The sequence below is a fragment of the Lynx rufus genome, unplaced genomic scaffold, assembly GCF_022079265.1.
Source record: "Lynx rufus isolate CCGP_SWC_20201006 ecotype Redwood Valley unplaced genomic scaffold, mLynRuf1.p SCAF_18, whole genome shotgun sequence".
NCBI classification, from domain to species: domain Eukaryota; kingdom Metazoa; phylum Chordata; class Mammalia; order Carnivora; family Felidae; genus Lynx; species Lynx rufus.
Window position 1 is genome coordinate 29,282,647 of NW_025814832.1, and position 18,884 is coordinate 29,301,530.

The 18,884-nt window shown below is 53.2% G+C and overlaps 2 protein-coding genes across 2 annotated transcripts; both read left to right on the forward strand.

Moving 5' to 3' along the window:
* The first annotated feature begins 241 nt into the window (after nucleotides 1-241).
* On the forward strand, nucleotides 242-2,608 carry LOC124513410 (histone H3.3A). Its single transcript, XM_047081382.1, has 4 exons — nucleotides 242-367; nucleotides 822-959; nucleotides 1,063-1,216; nucleotides 1,311-2,608. The coding sequence occupies exons 2-4, from the start codon at nucleotides 832-834 to the stop codon at nucleotides 1,437-1,439; spliced, it is 411 nt and encodes a 136-aa protein (XP_046937338.1). The 5' UTR covers nucleotides 242-367; nucleotides 822-831; the 3' UTR covers nucleotides 1,440-2,608.
* A 10,423-nt stretch (nucleotides 2,609-13,031) lies between these two features.
* GALK1 (galactokinase 1) lies at nucleotides 13,032-18,642 on the forward strand. The gene is made up of 8 exons (XM_047081386.1): nucleotides 13,032-13,241; nucleotides 14,141-14,330; nucleotides 14,738-14,857; nucleotides 15,045-15,180; nucleotides 15,305-15,486; nucleotides 17,937-18,087; nucleotides 18,186-18,348; nucleotides 18,441-18,642. The coding sequence occupies exons 1-8, from the start codon at nucleotides 13,077-13,079 to the stop codon at nucleotides 18,510-18,512; spliced, it is 1,179 nt and encodes a 392-aa protein (XP_046937342.1). The 5' UTR covers nucleotides 13,032-13,076; the 3' UTR covers nucleotides 18,513-18,642.
* The last annotated feature ends 242 nt before the right edge of the window (nucleotides 18,643-18,884 follow it).

An 18,884-nucleotide genomic window follows, 5' to 3' on the forward strand; every position in this document is an offset into this window, starting at 1 on the left:
TGATTCGCCCATTCCTCTTTGCATTCATCCAATCATCAGGCCACTTTAACAGCCAATCAGCGGCCTAGATACCCACCAATCCGGGAGCGGGGCCGAAGCACGGCCTTTGTGTCGGGGATGTCAGCGCGTCGGCGAAAGCTCCCGCCAATAGAAAAAGTCGTTGGTGTATGCAAATGAAGCCCCTATGACGCAGAGACGCAGCGTGAAGCGTGGGTATAAAAGCGGAGGCAAAGGGGGGGCTTGGAGCACAGAGCGGTTTGGTCGTTCGTTGGAGGGTCCTCTTTTCTTTACTCGGCGACTGCGGCTCTTCATTGGGGAGCAGGAGCGGCGCGACGATCGGAGAAGCGGCCTAAGACTTCGGCGTTGGGTAAGTGTTGGCGGTTTTACTCTTTGTTCGAGGCCCCGGCAGCCGTTGATGCCGCGGGCCGCAGCCGTTGGGAACGGAGCGCTGGCCGGTGCGGGCCGCTCGGGCCGCTGGTGTCGGGTGTGGGGCCGGGAGGTTTTCCCTTGGGGATTCGTTCCGGAACCGCGTCTCCGCCTCTTTCCCGGTGGTGATTCAGAGGTCCCGACGCCGGGTTCCGGGCAAGCGGGGCCTCCGCCCGTCGAGGAGGGGAAGTGACTCCTCCCCGCGCTCCCCCTCCCGGGGGAGGCCGCCGCCGCCGCTCCTCGCAGCCTGAGTCATTAGGGGAGGGGGAGGAGGCGGCGGCCCCGGGCCATCTGCCGCGGCAAAGAGGCGGAAGGGCAGGGGCGCCGAGCCCGTCCTATCCTCCGCCCCCGGGAGGCTAGCGCCACGGCCCGAGAGTCATGGGTGTCTTCTTTAGGTAAAAGAAAATGGCCCGAACCAAGCAGACGGCTCGTAAATCTACGGGTGGGAAAGCGCCCCGTAAGCAGCTGGCCACTAAAGCCGCCAGGAAAAGTGCTCCCTCTACTGGCGGGGTGAAAAAACCTCATCGCTACAGGTAGGCGAGTCGGAAGGAAAACAATGACCCGGCGGCGCGCGGCCCCCATGCGGGAGCGCTGTCCGCTCTCGGGGATCCGCTTACACTCTCCTGCCCGCTGCAGGCCCGGGACCGTTGCGCTTCGAGAGATCCGTCGTTACCAGAAATCGACCGAGCTTCTGATCCGGAAGCTGCCTTTCCAGAGGTTGGTGAGGGAGATCGCCCAGGATTTCAAAACCGATCTGAGGTTTCAGAGTGCCGCCATTGGTGCGCTGCAGGTAAGACGAGCGTGGCTGGAGTAGGGTCGGAGGGCTTCTGCGTGGCTTCTCGTCCTCGGAGAGAGTTTAATGGTGTGGCTCTTGTGCTCCACAGGAGGCCAGTGAAGCGTACCTGGTGGGTTTATTTGAAGATACTAATCTGTGTGCCATCCACGCTAAGAGAGTCACCATCATGCCCAAAGACATCCAGTTGGCTCGCCGGATACGGGGAGAGAGAGCTTAAGTGAAGGCAGTTTTTATGGTGTTTTGTAGTAAATTCTGTAAAATACTTTGGTTTAATTTGTGACTTTTTTTGTAAGAAATTGTTTATAATATGTTGCATTTGTACTTAAGTCATTCCATCTTTCACTCAGGATGAATGCGAAAAGTGACTGTTCACAGACCTCAGTGATGTGAGCACTGTTGCTCAGGAGTGACAAGTTGCTAATATGCAGAAGGGATGGGTGATATTTCTTGCTTCTCATGATGCATGTTTCTGTATGTTAATGACTTGTTGGGTAGCTATTAAGGTACTAGAATTGATAAATGTGTACAGGGTCCTTTTGCAATAAAACTGGTTATGACTTGATCCAAGTGTTTAACAATTGGGGCTGTTAAGTCTGACCATACATCACTGTGATAGAATGTGGGCTTTTTCAAGGGTGAAGATACAAGTCTTAACCACAGTGTAACTTACAGTTTCCTTAAAAAAAAAAAAAAAAAAAAGTAAAACTGGCAGCTATAGAATACACTATGTGCATTTATAATAGCTATTTTATATATTGTAGTGTCAACATTTTTAAATTAAATGTTTTACATTCACATGTGGTGGGGAGTCTTGTCATTAAGGTGTGTGTAATTTAAAGTCCAGTTGGTTTTCTCCTAACTAGACTGCACTTGTTTTCATGAGAGTAAACTGCTTTGCAAATTATACCTTGCATAAGTCCTCATTCTACCACATGTTAACTAACCCTCTAGCTGATTAATGCAAACACTAAGGGGGGGATTTTATTTATAAGGGCTCTAGAATATAATACAAGTTATTCACACCAGCATCATCCGTTACTAATATTCTATACTAGTTAGTGCAGCTTTTCTTTGTGTTGTGATTGGTCTCATAACTAGGTTTTTTCTCTACAAAGAGGAAACCATACCGAAGTTCTTTTCCTTGTGGAGTTTGTATTATAATAACCCTTAGAGTAAACTTGCTGTGGGAGAGGGGCACACAACTCCAGCTTCTTGAACCTCTGCCAGTTAAGGTGGTGTCGGGTTAGGTTACATCTGATACATGGTCCTGGAAAAATCACTTTATAGAGGTGGCCTTCCAAGTGGTTTTAAAAACTAACCTTCTATTGAAGTCTTTAGGTCAATTATGTATGTTGACTAAATTTACAAATAAACTTGTTTATTCAACGAAGTGTCAAAAACCTACATTGAATATACAGAGAAATACATCCATTATTTTAGGTTCTTTGTATCTTGAAGCTTGAGCTTGGTCTATATCTGGTTTTGCTTGGTAGACAAACCATTTGTATACGAAAATAATGACGAATTTCCTTAGACAAGTCCTTTCACCACGAGTACAGAGTACCTTGGTTTAAGCCACTTTTTCAGTATGAAGCTAGTTTAACTGACCAGTGATGGTCCACTGTAAGCTTGTTAGTATCTAGATCTAGTCAGCAAGACCATGGGCACAACGGCCACTGGTCATCAGATGAGCATTTTGTGTGTTTGAAGCTAGTAGCTATAGAAAAGATAGTTGTGCCCTGATAAAGTAGCTTTTTAAAAAAAGTTTGGGTTGGTTTCACATTCAAGGGGCTTATGAAGAGATGCAAGTTAGGATACATAGGCTTGATTCTTGGCAGCTTAATGAGTCTTCACGAGGCACTGAAGGTGGAAGGGTGGAGTCCAATAACTGCTCTGGAGCAGTGACTTCCCAATTCTGATGATCTCAACATTGTTTCTGAAGGACGTTGCCATCTTGGACATGGGAATGTGCTGTGGGGTGCCTGGCAGTGTCTGAGTAGTAGACTTAACTATGGTGATGTCCGTTTGTTGAGTTTACTAGTTGTGATAACCCAAGTGGGGTGAGACTTGACTCTTCCCCAGTACAACTTGGGTACGTCCTGATGTAGACGTTTGTGGGTTTTATTGGGCAGCTTGGAATCTTGCTGCTTTAAATAGTGCAGCTTGTGCTTGCACAGTGTGCATGAGCATACTTAGCCCAGCAGTCGAAAGTATCTTTTGGTTCTAGGAAGCTGCCCACACAGGATAACCCTGGGTTTTAGGTGATGGAACAGAATCTGTAAGGAGAAAAGCAAAAGCTGGAGCTGATGAAGGTATCCTGTGCCCTTGATGGATGAGACAAAAATAAAGTTTTTTGAAGTTGAGATTATCTCATCTTGTTAATGGTCTTCATTTGAATTGATAACATCTATTTCACAAATAAAACTTTTTGTGGGGAAATGCCCGGAAAGTTTGCCTTCTGACTCAGCTGGGGGGGTCGGGGGGATGGGGGATGCATTCAGAAAGGACAGGCAGACCCCCTTTTGAAAGGTGTCACAGTTTGCCCAAGGCTGCAGATTTATGCCTGTTGAGCCTGTGGGTTAATGGTGCATTTCTTGACTGTCGATGGATTTGATTAGGCCAGACCCGTTGAGGGCCGGAAGTGTCCGCATCCTGCACGGGCTCTGACTACCAGGAGATTTTGAACCAAGCTGTTTATTGCCCTTGTCCTGAAGCCCTCAGCCTGGCCAAAAGCCAGGTCCACCCTGGTGAGGTAGCCCCCATTGCTTTTCCTCCACACCTGCTTGTCCTTGCATTCCCCTTTTTCCCTGCTAGGCTAATAGTAATTATGGACCTGTGGGCCCTTGTTTCTAAGTCTGAAATAACCCCTGCTTCATCCTTAAACTGGTATGTGTAAAACCAGATGATTTATTCAACATGTAGAAATTACACTCTATTTACAAAATTTAAGGTGGCGGGTTGCCTGGGTGGCTCAGTGAGTTGAGCGTCCCAACTTCGGCTCAGGTCATGATCTCGAGGTTCGTGAGTTCTAGCCCAGCATCGGGCTCTGTGCTGACAGCTTGGAGCCTGGAGCCTGCTTCGGATTCTGTGTCTCCCTTTCTCTACCCCTTCCCCTCTCGTGCTCTGTCTCTCAAAGATGAATGAACTTTAAAAAAAACCAAATGGGCCCCCGGGTGGCTCAATCAGTTGAGCATCTGACTTCAGTTCAGGTCATGATCTCACAGTCCGTGAGTTTGAGCCCCACATCGGGCTCTGTGCTGACAGCTTAGAGCCTGGAGCCTGCTTCAAATTCTGTCTCTCTCGCTCTCTGCCCCTCCTCCACTCATGCTCTCTCTGTCAAAAATAAACATTAAAACAAAATAAAAACTGCAAAGTTTAAGGTAGTATGAAAACAGAGGCAAGCACTTCAAACCCAACTTTATAAATATATCTTAAGTTTCCTTGTTTATTTTTTGAGAGAGTGCAAGTGGGCCAGGGACAAAGAGGAGGGGGAGGAGAGAGAGTCCCAACCAGGCTCTGCACTGTTGGCCAACGGACTCAAACCCACAACTGTGAGATCGTGACCTGAGCCGAAATCCAGCTGGATGGATGTTCAAGCCACTGAGCTACCCAGGTGCCCCGAACCCAGCTTATTTACAGAGATCTGCCCTTAGTCAAATAGCTAACTGGGTCGTCCTCACACTTCAGCGAGAAGGAAGGACAGATCCGGGAGAGGCCAGCAATGGCCACCCCATACCCCTTGCGGGGGCTTCCCAGCCAGGGAGGCTCAGAGTGTAGGGAAACAAGCTCTGAGCTAACTGGCTGGACTGGAAATTTACTCTTTTCCACTCAGTTCCTCAGTCATTCCTCAGCTTTCTCCCCGGGGCTCTCCCTAGCTGGCTCCTTGCAAGCACTGCCTCCTGCCTGGTGGTGGGCATGGGGGCTGGGGCCTGTGCAGCACTTGGAAAGCAGGCCCCTTCTGGATCACTTTCAGGTAGGGTAGCAGAGGGTAGACACAGTCCAGTCAGCTGTCTGCCAGTGGGTCAGCAGGAAACTTGGGCTCGCCCTTCGGTTCCCACAAGACGGGGCCAGCCTGTGTCCGGGAGCAACAGCAGAGGGGGCCAGAGAGCAGAACCTCAGGCCTGTGGCCAGCCCAGCCCGCCAACGGGGAAGGGCGAGGTGTGGTTTTCACCACACCCGTCCGCAGCTGTTGTCTCACTGGTGGTGCTGTGGTCTACTGGGCATGAGAATCTTGAGCCCCCACCCTGAGCCTCCGGTCCCCACCCCTGCCTCCCCGTCCCTTGGGTTGGGAGTGCTTCACCGTCACCCCACTGTGGCCATCACAGCCTGCTTTCCCTCAGCCCTGACGCTGAGGCACCGACCGAAGAACACCGCTGAGCTGGCTGTGCCGTGCCTGGGCCGCACAGCCTCTTCCTCCCTCGGCCCAGTGGTGGTCCCACCTGCCCCCGTTGGGCATTCCTCAGGGGGAGTCCGTCCAGCTGGGCGTGGCTTTGGTCAGCAACTTCAGCACAGGCACAGCCGTCTAGCTGCCCTCCTGAGGACAAGGCTAGGGGAAGGAAGGAAGGGCCAAGTCCCTGCCCAGGCTGCTAGCCCAAATCCCGCAGCACCCCCACGGAGAAGGCTAAAAATGCCCTCTTGGGCCAGATGGCTGGCCTTTTGGCTCCCTGACCCCTTTGTCACCTCTTTGTCAGCACGTGTGGGGAATGAACAAGGTTGTAGATTGAGGTGATGCAGCTGGGTCAGCTTGGAGTTTACACAGAAGAAGGCTGTGCCGTGAGGTGGAGCCAGGGCCTGGTGTCCTGCCCCCTGGGTGGTGTCTGCTCCCCGTGGCTCTGTTAATTGTCCAGCAGCCCCCTGGCGGTGAGGGATCCCACCTGGATACCACCATTGTTCCAAGCAGGATCATGGAACTTCTCTGGGATGTGCCCCTTGCCTGAGCATCAGGGGCCAGGACTGTCGGTCAGGCACACCCAGGAGAAGCATGTAGCTTTCTGCCCTGAGCAGAGGACCCTCCTCCACCCCACGTACACCATCACCCTTCTCCATAGAGGAAGCTCAGAGTTCTGCAGTCACCCTCACTACCAGGGAAGCAAGGGCAGGGGCTTTGGTGAGGCTGTGGTCCCTGGAGGGGCTATAAAGCCACACATGACTTGGAAGGGTGCCAGGGACTGGGGTCTTGTCTCCATCCAGTAGCTGCCAACCCTAGTTCAGGAATATATACAGTGGAATGGAGGGTGGGCAGTGCCCAGTGCAAGGTGCAAGAACAGATTGCTGTGGGGCGTCTGGATGGCTCAGTTCGTTAAGCAGCGGTCTTCGGCTCAGGTCATGATCTCACGGTTTGTGAGTTCAAGGCCCGTGTCAGGCTCTGTGCTGACAGCTTTGGATGCTGTTTCTCTCTCTCTCTCTCTCTCTCTCTCTCTCTCTCTCTCTCTCTGCCCCTCCCCTGCTCAGCCTCTTGCTCTCTCTTAAAAACAAACATTAAAAAAATAAGAACATCAAAAAATGAGAAAAGGGTGCCTGGGTGGCACAGCCAGTTAAGCATCAGATTCTTGATCTCGGCTCAGGTCATGATCTCACAGTTCATGAGTTTAGGCCCTGCACTGTTGGTGCAGAACCTGCTCGGGATTCTGTCTCTCCTTCTCTCTGACCCTTCCCTGCTTGTGCTTGCTTTCTTTTTCTCAAACTTAAAACAACAACTTAAGAAGAGAGGCCTGCAGCCCTAAGCTGTCCCCTGCATCTTGGGAGTCTGGATTTCTCCCTGGCCATTGGCATGACGGTCATCAGCCTAGAGAACAGGAACTTCAGGGACATGGTGGGGGCACCAAATAAAGATAAGGCCTAAAGCTGGCCCCTCTTGGCGGAAGCATTCAAGGCCAGGGAGGGACAAGAAGCTCCTGGTGCTTTGAAGGAAAGGCCTAAGACTTGCTTGTATTTGGAGTTGTGCCTGGCGCACAGCAGAAGCTCCAGACGTGTTTGCTGACCAGCCCGGATGGCCTTGGCAGCCCACAGCACAGCTGGCTGGATCTGCTCCTGGCATGGGTGGCAAAGAATGAGCCCAAAGTCCCAAGAGCTTTGGTTACCGGCCCGGCTTCCAAACTGGGAGTGTTCCATGTAGAAACTGGGGCTCCAGTGGTCCCCGAGAACAGCTGCCCCCTCCCGTCCCTTATTAGAATCTGAGCTTTGTGTCTTGACACTTCAGTAAGCAGAAGCTATAGCAGGTCAGGATGCTGCTGGGGACAGGGTGGTAGCTGAGAGGATAGGCTCAGGGTCAGCCAGGCTCAGGTTCAAGGCCCAGCTCCCCCATGTGGATGAGTTTCTGAATCCATCTGTGCTTCCCTATCTGTAAAACGGGAATAAAAGCAGTGTCTAATAGGCTTGAAAGGATTTAATGACATAATCTGTGCAAAGCCTGGTGACTAAAAATATTTGACAGCAGAAGTAAAGGGCACTGACCAATCAGAACACAGACTGGTAGTAGTAAACAACCAGTACTGCCCTCTGGCTGAGTACAGCCCCGATATCAGGGCTTACCACAAGCTCAGGGTTAGTATTACCAATATTACAGAAGCTGCTATCATTCATGTTACAGCAGGGCAAAGGGGGTCCAAATCAGAAGATAGGTTAGCCCTCTGGAAACAACCACAAAGAGAAACTCCCAGAATGAGTGAGAGGGTGGCCATCTGCCGAGAGCAAACATTTTCAGAGAAGGTGTCTGTAGATATCAGCATGGGAGATGTGGACCCAAATCCCATCAGGGGTCCAGGCTGTGACTGCAGCAGAGAAGCGAGAGCTACACAGAGCTCAGAGACCCTCAACTGCATGAAGAAAAACCAAGTCTAAAAAAACTTTTTCGAACATTTATTTATTTTGGGGGCACCTGGGTGGCTCGGTCAGTTGAACGTCCGACTTTGGCTCCAGTCATGATCTCACTGTTCATGGGTTCGAGCCCCGCATCAGGCTCTGTGCTGACAGCTCAGAGCCTGGAGCCTGCTTGGGATTCTGTGTCTTCCTCTCTCTGCCCCTCCCTGGCTCGTACTCTTTCTCTGTCTCTCAAAAATAAATGTGTGTGTGTGTGTGGTTTTTTTTTTTTTAACGTTTGTTTATTTTTGAGAGAGAGAGAGAGAGAGCATGAGCAGAGGAAGGGGCAGAGAGAGAGGGAGACACGGAATCCAAAACAGGCTCCAGGCTCTGAGCTGTCAACACATAGCCTGACACTGGGCTCAAACCCACAAACCGTGAGATCATGACTGGAACCGAAGTCGGATGCTTAACCGACCGAGCCACCCAGGCACCCTGAAAAACTGAGTCTAGCAGGAAGGACCCAAAGGCTAAGAAGAGCACAGAGACGGACACAGATTCTGGTAGGGAAGAGGCACCTCTAGAGTGCCTGTCTTCAGTCAGGAGCCAGTTCTCACTATCGCCTGGACAGATGTGGGTCAGCAGCCTCTAGGTCTGCCTCAGCCACTGGGCATCTGGCTGGCACTGTGGTATTTCCATCACTGTGGTGGGTATCACTGGAAATTTGGTCACGATACCGCAGTCCCGTGTGACAGATGGCTCTGGCTGTGCTGGTACGAGTGAGTTTTTCAGCCAGTAGAGCAAAGGACAGACCAATAAGGGTGCCACCCCGCCCCGCTCCCGCCAACCCTGTGACATCTGGCCAGGAAAGTGGGAGCGAGGGTCAGAGGTCAGAGGCAGACTTCTGAACAAATTTCATGTAACCCGCTAGATGGGCTTCAGAAACAGAGTAAACACATCTTCCAAATAAAATCAATGTTTCAGAGTTCCTCTACCGAACAAACAGGAACACTTGCCCTTAGATCAAATCCAGGTTCTCTAAGACTGAAACAATACAAAGGACGAGTATAGGGCAAATGGATATGTTTTCAATCAAAATGAAACAATGGAAATAAAAACAAGGGTGTAGGCCTGGCAGGCATTGGGATCCCTCCTCTCTCTCTCTCCTTATTTAGAAAGCGTTCCTCCTCCATCCCAGCACTTAGCCAGAGGGGGCCGGATGGTGTCTGCCTCCCACCCAGAGCAGGAGAGCCTGGGGCTTTTATCTGGCCAGTTGCACACAGGAGAGTCCACTGATGTCTGCTGAATTAATGGATGACTGATAATAACAGCAAATATTTATTCTGTGCTTACCAGTGCCAGGTGCTAGGCTGGGCACTTTATGAAAATGATCTCATTCAGTTCCTTTTTATAACCGTTTGTTGGGAGGAATCGCTAGCCCCCATTGTACAGATGAGAAACTGAGGCTCAGGTGCAGTCATCTGCCTGAGATCGTAAGAGCAGAGATTTGGGCTCAGGACTGTTGGACGTCAGAGCTCAGGTAGGTAAAGCATTCACAGAGAAGCGGTTGCCTGGTCCCACGCGTCTCTGAGAGTGGTGCCTGGATGGGAGGCATGGTTTATGAGTTTAATCCCATTTCAACCAGCCCTAAGGGCCACTCATTGTCTTGTCTTTTGTTTTGCCTAGGCTAAAAAATGCTTTACTGAGGAGTGCTCAAAGGGAGCAGGCCATCAGATGGAATTTGGGATAGTTTCATTTCCCAAGTTGTTTTTGTTTTTTATAATAGAGAGAGCAAGCATGAGCAGGGGAGAGGGGCAGAGGGAGAGATACAGCCTTCGTGTGGAGCCTATTTAAGCGATTATTTAATTAGATATTTAATTATTCATTTAAGTAATCTTTACACCCAAGGTGGCGGCTCAATCCTACGACTCTCGGATCATGACCTGAGCCTAAATAAAGAGACGCTTAACTGACTGAACCACCCAGGTGCCCCCCAAGGTTTTTTTTAAAAAAGCAGCTTTTATTGAGGGGTGCCTGGCTGACTCAGTCAAAAGAACACTCGACTCTTGATCTAAGGATTGTGAGTTCAAGCCCCACATTGGGTGTAGAGATTACTTAAATGAAAAAATAAATTTAGGGGTGCCTGGGTGGCTCAGTTGGTTAAGCGTCTGACTTCAGCTCAGGTCATGATCTCACAGTTCATGACTACGAGCCCCACGTCGGGTTCTGTGCTGACAGCTCAGAGCCTGGAGCCTGCTTCGGATTCTGTGTCTCCCTCTGTCTCTGCCCACCCCCCCCCTCCACCGCTCGTGCTCTGTCTCTGTCTCTCTCAAAAATAAACATTAAAAAAATAAAAAAAACAGCTTTATTGAGATACATTACACATATCATACAATTCACCCATTCCAAGTATAAAATTCAGTGGTTTTAGTATATTTGAAGATCTGTGCAACCATCACCACGGTCAATTTTAGAACACTTTCCACACCACAAAGAGAACTCTGTACCCTTGGTTATCACTCTTTATCCCCTCCATTTCCCTCAGCCCTAAGCAACAACTAATCTCCTTTCTGTCTCTGCAGATTTGCCTACTCTGAACATTGTGTGTATCTGGAATCATACAACTTGTGGTCTTTTGCGAGTAGCTTCCGGCATTTACCATGTGTTCAAGGCTCAACCATGTAGTTCCATACTGTGTATCAGCACTTCACTGTTTTTATGCCTGAGCCAAATTCATTGTTATGGACATGCCACATTCTCTTTATCCATTTATCCCTTTGGGTTGTTAACATCTTTTTTTTTTTAAGTTTATATATTTATTTGTTTTTTAGTAATCTCTACACCCAATGTGGAGCTCGAACTCATGACCCCAATATCAAGAGTCGCATGCTCCTCCAACTGAGCCAGCCAAGCGCGCTCAGTTGTTACCACCTTTTGGCTAATGTGAATAGTCCTACCATGAGCATTAATGGAGAAGTTTTGTGTGGACCTATGTTTTTCGTGTTTTTTTTTTTAATGTTTATTTATTTTTGAAAGGCGCGGGGGAGGGGCAGAGACAGAGAGGGAGGGACAGAGGATCTGAAGCAGGTTCCACGTTGACAGCAGTGAGTCGGATGCGAGGCTGGAACCCACGAACCGTGAGATCATGACCTGAGCCGAAGTCCAGACGCTCAACCGACAGAGACACCCAGGCGCCCCTGGACCTACGTTTTCAATTCTCTTGTGTACGTACTTAGGAGTGAAATTCCTGGGTCACATGGGCACTCTATGTTGAGCATTTGGTGGAAATGCTTAACTGTTTTCCATTCCCACCAGAGACTGAGGGTTCTGATTTCCCCACATTCTCAGCAACATTGCTGTAATTGCTATTGTCTTTCATTTTGGCCAGACTAATGGGTGTGAAATAGCACCTCATTGTGCTTTTGGTTTACATTTCCTTAATGCTAATGATGTTGAGCACCTTTTCATGTGCTTATTGGCCATTTGTAATCTTCTTGGGGAAAACGTTCAAGTGGTTTGCCTATTTTAAATTTATTTGTCTTTTTTGAGTTGTAAGAGTCCTTTGTGTGTTCTTGATACAAGGCCCTTAAATATATGATTTGCAAATATTTTCTCCCATTCTGTGGGTTGTCTTTTTACTTTCTTCATTGTGTCCTTTGATGCAGGAAAGTATCTTATTTTGATGAAGTACAACTTATCTATTTTCCTTTTATCTCTTGTGCTTTTGGTGTCAAATCAAAAAAGCCACTGCCAAGGTCACAAAGATTTATCTCTATATTTATTTCTAGAAGTTTTCAGAGCTGCCTTTTAAAATTTTTCTTAAAAAAATTTTATTTTAGAGAGAGAGCGTGCAAACAGGAGATGGGGGGGGGAGGGAGGGAGAGAGAGAATGTTAAGCAGGCTCCACGCTGAGCTTGGAGGCTCGATCCCTCGACCCTGGAATCAGAACCTGAGTGGAAATCAAGAGTTGGAGGCTCAACTGACTGAGCCGCCCAGGCACCCCCAGCATTTTTTTTTAATTGAAGTGTAAATAACATACAGTGTTATATTAGTTTCAGGTGTACAACATAATGATTCAACAATTCTATACATTACTCTGGGCTCATCATGATGAGTATCAGAGATGCATTTTAAATACACTACTCCACTCTTTGGGCAACCCCCCCAGCAGACCCCAAGCTCTAAACCTGGCCACAACTCTCCACAAAGCCCCCCTCCCTAGTCCCAAATAGGCTGCTTACATTTCAGCATTTCCGCCTCACGGTTTCATATAGATGCAAATGTGGACAGGCGTCCAGGCAGGGACAGCTTGAAGGTTCAGGACGCAGTCTGGTGAAAGAGGCGGTGGTGAGTGTCAGATGCTGCGTCCAAGGCTCAGGACTGAGGAAGCACCTGCCGGTAGGTACTTCCAGTGGAGGCTGGGCCCACTGCTGTCCAACTGCCACTCCTTCCTCCTTCCGTTGCTAGCAGTTATGACAGCGGGGCCACTATAGAAAAGGGCCTGTAGAAAGCGACTCCCTGGTCACCACCCAAACTTGGCTTTCCTCATCTCAATTTACGCATCGTGCCAGGCCACCCTCTCAGAGACCCAAGATCAGGGTCTGATGACCTCTCACGGCGGCAGGACTCTAGGACCTGGGAGAGCCCTTTGGGAAATTCAGGTCGGCTGGATGCCAGCCCTGCTACTCTGGCTGTGGGTGAATGGCCTGGCCGGTGTTGGTAGCAGAGAAAGGGGCACCAGGGCCAGGGAAGGGCAGCTCAGATCTTCCAGTCCAGCCAATACCACTCGAGTGGGCACCCGCCGGTCTCTGCCAAAGTCCGCCGCGGTGGGGGTGTGGGGCAGATCCTTCCGCGGTGGGGGTGTAGGGGAGATCCCAACCCCGAGTGCCCAGCAGGTGGCTTGGGCCGCGAGGCGCGCCGGGGCGGGCCCGGCGCGGCGGGGGCGGGAGGAGGCCTGCGGTGGGGGCGGGGGGCGCGTGCAGGAATGCGCGCCGCCCCCGCGCGGCCCCGCCCCGGGCATCCCGCGCCGACCTGGCCTCGCTGCAGGGTGAGCATCATGGCCGCTTGGAGACAGCCCCAGGCCGGGGAGCTGCTGGCCGAGGCCCGTAGAGCGTTCCGGGAGGAGTTCGGGGCCGAGCCCGAGCTGGCGGTGTCGGCGCCGGGCCGCGTCAACCTGATCGGGGAGCACACGGACTACAACCAGGGCCTGGTGCTGCCCATGGTGAGGGGCCGGGCGGGGAGCCTCGAGCCTCTCCAGCGGCAGGGCCGGCCTTAGGCGCGCGGGGAGGTGCCTGGTCCCCGCGTGGATGTTGGGCGGCCGCGCCAAACTTTAGCCCTCCTGCCCCGGGTTTGGGGGACGAGCACGTCGGAGAGACCCGGGGACGGGGTATTTCCCACGTTGGAAGGGAGGAAGCGGGGGATCCGCGAGGAAGTAGACTAGGAGGGGGTGTGCCGGCGCCTCTTCGCTCAAGCCCGCCCTCTGTGGACGTGATCCTCCCCATCACGCTGGGAGCCACCTCAACTTGTGCGGCTCCAGTGTGGCTTGCGGAATGGGGGCGCTTCGGGCTTTGGCTTCCGGGGGCCCCAAACGCAGACCTGGGGGGACTAGCCTCAGACCTCCTGGTCCTACCCGTTCGGGAGGAAACTGAGGCCCAGAGAGGGTCAGTGATCTGCTTAAGGTCACACAGCTGGTTCTTGGTGGGGCTGGAGTCAGGCCTCTCAGCTCTTTCCACCTGGTGCGGCTTGGCAAGCGAGCGGGTACAGTGCACCTGAGACCACTCCAAAATGGGAACGCATCAGCTGGAGCTCCTCTTACTCTGTTATCCTGCTCCGTGCCCCACAGCTGAGAGCCCATATTCAGGGCAGAGTCTAGGTCTACACTTCTGCAGCACTGGCCCTGCCCCCCCCCCCCCCAAGACCCAAGGGCAGAACCCAAGCCCCCAGGGCCAGCTCAGCACTCAGGTTCTTCCCTGAGACACCCCCCCTCCCCCAATTCCTTCCTGTTGAGCCTTAAAAGGAATCTGTCTGAAACTTTTTATTTCTCAGAACTTTAGTATCAGAGAAGCCTCATCCATGGGTCGCCTGGCAAAAGCATTGCATACCCCCTGTCTTTCCTGCCAGGCGCTGGAGCTTGTGACTGTGCTGGTGGGCAGCCCCCGGGCAGACGGCCTTGTCTCCCTCCTGACCACCTCCGAAGATGCTGATGAGCCCCGGCGGCTCCAATTTCCACTGCCCACAGCCCAGCGGTCATTGGAGCCCGGGACCCCCCGCTGGGCCAACTATGTCAAGGGAGTGATTCAGCACTACCCAGGTATGGGGACTAGGGCTGAGTCAAGTTCATGCTGGTAGTATAGGAGCACCACCTCTCAGCTGCAAAGCTCCTTAGCTCATCTAATCCACCATGGGGTAACGTATAGGGGAGGGTATCCCTGTTTTACACATGATGAAACTGATACCCTGAGAGGTTCCAGAACTTGTCCTGAGCTGCCCATTTTATGATTAGTGGAGCCAGGATTCAAACTCTAGCCTGTTGGCCTCCAGAGCCCTAAACCAGGAGGAGAGTTGGGAAGACTGTGTCCCAGGAACCTCAGGGTAGGAGGATGGAGACACAGCCCTGGAAGCAGCTATCAGGCATTGCCTCCCTGCATAACAAAATACATGCCCTTCGTGGGCCCATCCTCCCAGATGGCCCATCTTACCATCACCCATTCTTTCCAGCTGCTCCCCTCCCTGGCTTCAGTGCAGTGGTGGTCAGCTCAGTGCCCCTGGGGGGCGGCCTGTCCAGCTCGGCGTCCCTGGAAGTGGCCACATACACTTTCCTGCAGCAGCTCTGCCCAGGTACTTCCTAGACCCCAGCCTTCCTTCCCTGACGTTTCCTTGTCAGAGATTGTTCCTCGACTGTGGCTTCCGGAGGAGGGTGGGGAATCGCTCTGGCGTGTCCTTGGAGGTCCCACTGCTCCCATTCGCCCACTCCCACGTGCCCCCCTCCTGGGCCCCAGCCTCCTCACCTCCCCCTGTGCCGCAGACTCCGGGTCCATAGCTGCCCGGGCTCAGGTGTGTCAGCGGGCCGAACACAGCTTCGCAGGGGTGCCCTGTGGCATCATGGACCAGCTCATCGCACTGCTGGGGCAGAAAGGCCACGCGCTGCTCATTGACTGCAGGTCAGGGGCTCCCCTTGTACCCTCCCACCTCGTCATGAGGAGCTTCTGGGTGGAGCGTGCCCACCACCTGGTGTGGCAAGCAGACACTTGGGCTTGTCATCTCCCCACTCCGACTCCACGCCAGGTCCCTGGAGACAAGCCTGGTGCCGCTGTCAGAACCCAAGCTGGCCGTGCTCATCACCAATTCCAACGTCCGCCACTCGCTGGGCTCCAGCGAGTACCCTCTGCGGCGGCGCCAGTGTGAAGAAGTGGCCCGGGCCCTGGGCAAGGAGAGCCTTCGAGAGGTGCAGCTGGAGGAACTGGAGGGTGAGAGCTGGCTGGGCATCCTGTGGGGCTGCCAGGCCCTTGACGTGGGCTTGACCCTCCTGTCTACCCCCTCCTCTCCGGGGGTCTGTGCTGTGCTCTGCCCACTCCCCCTAAGACTGCAGACCTAGGGCTCCAACCTCAGCAGGGCTGCTGAAATCTTAACATTGTTCTTTCTAAGAGGAGGATTACGTTTCTGCCGTGGAAAATGTAGGAAAACACACAGAGGAAAACAGTGAGCTAGAGGGCCACCACCCAGGGATAGCCACCGCTAACACCGCCAGTGTTTCTCTACATCTGCGTTTACCAAGTTCAGTATAGGCCATATGGTCACTGGCTTTCTCTTTCATTACATCTTAGAGCCCTTTCCTGTGCCATTAGGGACACTTCATCAGCAAGGCTTCTAACACTGCAGCATACAGGTGTGTCATAAGTTAATCATTTTCTAATAATCCCGTGATGCGGCGGCGAATGTTTTCGTGCAAGAGAGTCTCTCTCATTATCTTCTTAGGAGTAGATTCTTAGGCGTAAGATCGCAGAGTCAAAAGGTGCAAGTATTTTAAAGGTTCACGATACACGTGGCCAGGAAGAGAGGATATGTAATAGTTTGAGGGTCAAATTCCATCTCGCTCCGTCATACCTGTGGGGCAGATAGTCTGATTCCGTTCATCGTTTTGGATGAGGAAGCTACAGTAAGTGGCAGTGCTGAGTGAGACTCAAACCAGGCATGTAACCCCCCATAGCCCGTACTCTCAGCCACGGGGCCAGGCTGCTGGCTTTGGGAGTTGTGCCCTCTCTGGCAGCGTGCGGGTGCCCATTTGGAGGACACTGGCCAGCCTGGTGGGACCAGCTTGTCCTTCTTGGTGACCTGTCATGTTCACACCTGCCCCACCTGCTCTGTCTGTGCAGGTGACCTTATTGGAGGTGTTCACGCTTGAACACTTTGGCCGTCCCTCCTCTCCACTGTATCCCTTCCCACCACTCCTGGGGTGTGTGTGTGGGGGGGTCTCCCCCAACCTTGGAAACAGTGCTGTCCTCCGCCTTCTCCAGAGTCTTGTTCCAGAAGCCCTGTTTTCCCTCCTTCCTGTCCTCTGCCTGGCTCTTCCCCTTTTGCTTGGAAACCTGGTCGGTTTTCTTCCCTTCTAAAATTGAGTCTTTTTCCTGTGCTCATCTTGGAAGAAGACCTAATGCTTTTGGCCCCCATTTTCTCATCTCCACTCATTTCTCCGTCCTCTCGGTCGGCCTGCCCCTTGCTCCTGCCACGGGACACAGCAGTGCTCCCGGGGGGTTCCCCGCACACCCCCACAGCCTGCATTCCCTCCCCCTCAGCGGCCGCCGCTCTCTCAGTCCTGTTGTGTGTGCCTGCCCCAGGCTTTGTCCTCAGTGCACGGCCGCAGCCACCATTGCTCCGCTTAGGACTCAGACAGGAGCCTGCAGCCCCTTGCTTTCCCGCCTGGAGCCCCCCTCCCCCCCCGGCCCCATTTCCACCTGCAGTCCTGGAGCCTCCACCCGATTCCCAAGGGAACCCATCATCCTTTGTCCCCCATAGGCTTCTGCTGAGCTCCCCTTATCTGTGATTTCCTCACCCTTGTCACTTCTGTTTGAAACCTCAGTCCCCTGTGTCCTCACTATCCACCCCCCCACCCCCAGTTTCCAATCTCTGTTCCCTCCATTCCTTCTTCCCCCACATCAGTCCCCTCGTTGGTTTCTGACTGTTTAACAACTGCTATCTGGGTTCCTGGTTCCTGCTTCTCCCAGCTTGGGCCCTCTGCCCTAGGCAGTCACTTTTGTCCACCAGAGCTCAGCTCCAGCCCTTCCCTGCTCCAAAACCTGTGTGGCATCCAGAATTAAGTAGCAGAGTCCCCCGGTACCCCGGGCTGCCGCTACCGACTCGGCTTGCTTTCCCCACCTCAGCATTAGCCAGCAGGATAGCCTACTCTTGGTGGGCCCTGTGCCCTGTCTCTTGATCTTTGCCTGGGCTGTACCCCAACTCTGGAGCCCCAGCTCTCAGGGGCTCCACTGATGCTCCAGCGTAAACAGCGGCAGGATTTCTTCTCCCTCTTGTGCCACTGTGTCCCCCTCACCTTGGAAGCACCAAGAGTCTGGGGCTTACCCTGTTGTTTATTGAGCACCCACTGTGCACCGGGCACTCTGCTGGCATGTTGCCCAATCAGTGCATAGTGGGTCCCAGAGAGTGACATAGGGGTCCCATCTTATAGTCGAGGAGGAAAGGCTCCAAACTTTAGTCACCAATGCCAGGTTCTGCTTACAGCTCTGTCAGAACCAGGTCTAAGACTGGAGGCTCCTCCCCTCCCCCCCCCCCCCCGCCACCTCCACCCCTACCCCTGCTACCCCTGCCCCCTAGCCTCATCACCCTGGTGCCCCCATCCCTCCATCTGCACGGGCCCAGAGGTGGTGGGGTGGCAGGTCTGCTGACCCCTTTCCCTTCCCAGCTGGCAGAGAGCTGGTGAGCAAGGAGGGTTTCCGGCGGGCACGACATGTCGTGGGCGAGATTCGGCGCACGGCCCAGGCCGCGGCTGCCCTGAGCCGCGGAGACTACAGAGCCTTTGGCCGCCTCATGGTAGAGAGTCACCACTCGCTCAGGTGAGGACTCCTGGGTGCCTGTATCTCCCAGCACAGGCTGTCCCCAGGGCAGGGTGGGACCAGGCCTAGGCCCGCCCTCTCCTGTATCCTCTCCGCAGGGATGACTATGAAGTGAGCTGCCCCGAGCTCGACCAGCTCGTGGAGGCCACGCTGTCAGCACCTGGGGTTTACGGCAGCCGCATGACTGGTGGTGGCTTCGGTGGCTGCACCGTGACCCTGCTGGAGGCTGCCTCCGTTCCCCAGGCCATGCAGCACATACAGGTGGGTGGGTGCCGGTGCCTGCGGGTGGGAGGGATGGAGAAAGGGCTTCCCGGGGCCCTGCCACGCTTAGACCCCACCTGCCTCTCCCCTAGGAGCAGTACAGCGGCACCGCCACCTTCTACCTCTCTCAGGCGGCCGACGGTGCCAAGGTGCTGCACTGGTGAGGCCCTCCCTGGGACAGCACCCGGTGGGCATGGGGCCTGCCAGGCAGCACGTCACGAAGCTCCAGGCCTCTGGCGCCTCTTGCCCTCTGCATCTGGGTGCTCAATAAACTTGTGCCTCCCACCACGATAACCCGCCTGCCTCTAGAGGTGGGTGTGTGCTTGGGGATCAGAGAAGCGTGTGTCAGAACCGCCCGCCTGCTGTGTGCTGGCACTCCCTGGAAGAACAGACAGGGCAGAGCCAAGCGGTAGCAAAATCTTTTATTAAGTGCAGAGCAAAGCTGGGTCCTTGTCATGCTGGTCCCAGCTCTTTGGTTACGCACAAACGGGCTTGGGCCTGGGGTAAGGGAGTAGTGGCCAGAAGGGCCATCTGGG

Bases quoted from the DNA above. Each gene is read 5' to 3' on its own strand.
- LOC124513410 (XM_047081382.1), top strand. From the start codon at position 832: ATGGCCCGAACCAAGCAGACGGCTCGTAAATCTACGGGTGGGAAAGCG. The intron at 960-1,062 runs GTAGGCGAGTCG...TGCCCGCTGCAG, and splicing joins AAAAAACCTCATCGCTACAG to GCCCGGGACCGTTGCGCTTC. The intron at 1,217-1,310 runs GTAAGACGAGCG...TGTGCTCCACAG, and splicing joins CCGCCATTGGTGCGCTGCAG to GAGGCCAGTGAAGCGTACCT.
- GALK1 (XM_047081386.1), top strand. From the start codon at position 13,077: ATGGCCGCTTGGAGACAGCCCCAGGCCGGGGAGCTGCTGGCCGAGGCC. The intron at 14,858-15,044 runs GTACTTCCTAGA...CCTGTGCCGCAG, and splicing joins CCTGCAGCAGCTCTGCCCAG to ACTCCGGGTCCATAGCTGCC. The intron at 18,088-18,185 runs GTGAGGACTCCT...TCCTCTCCGCAG, and splicing joins GAGAGTCACCACTCGCTCAG to GGATGACTATGAAGTGAGCT.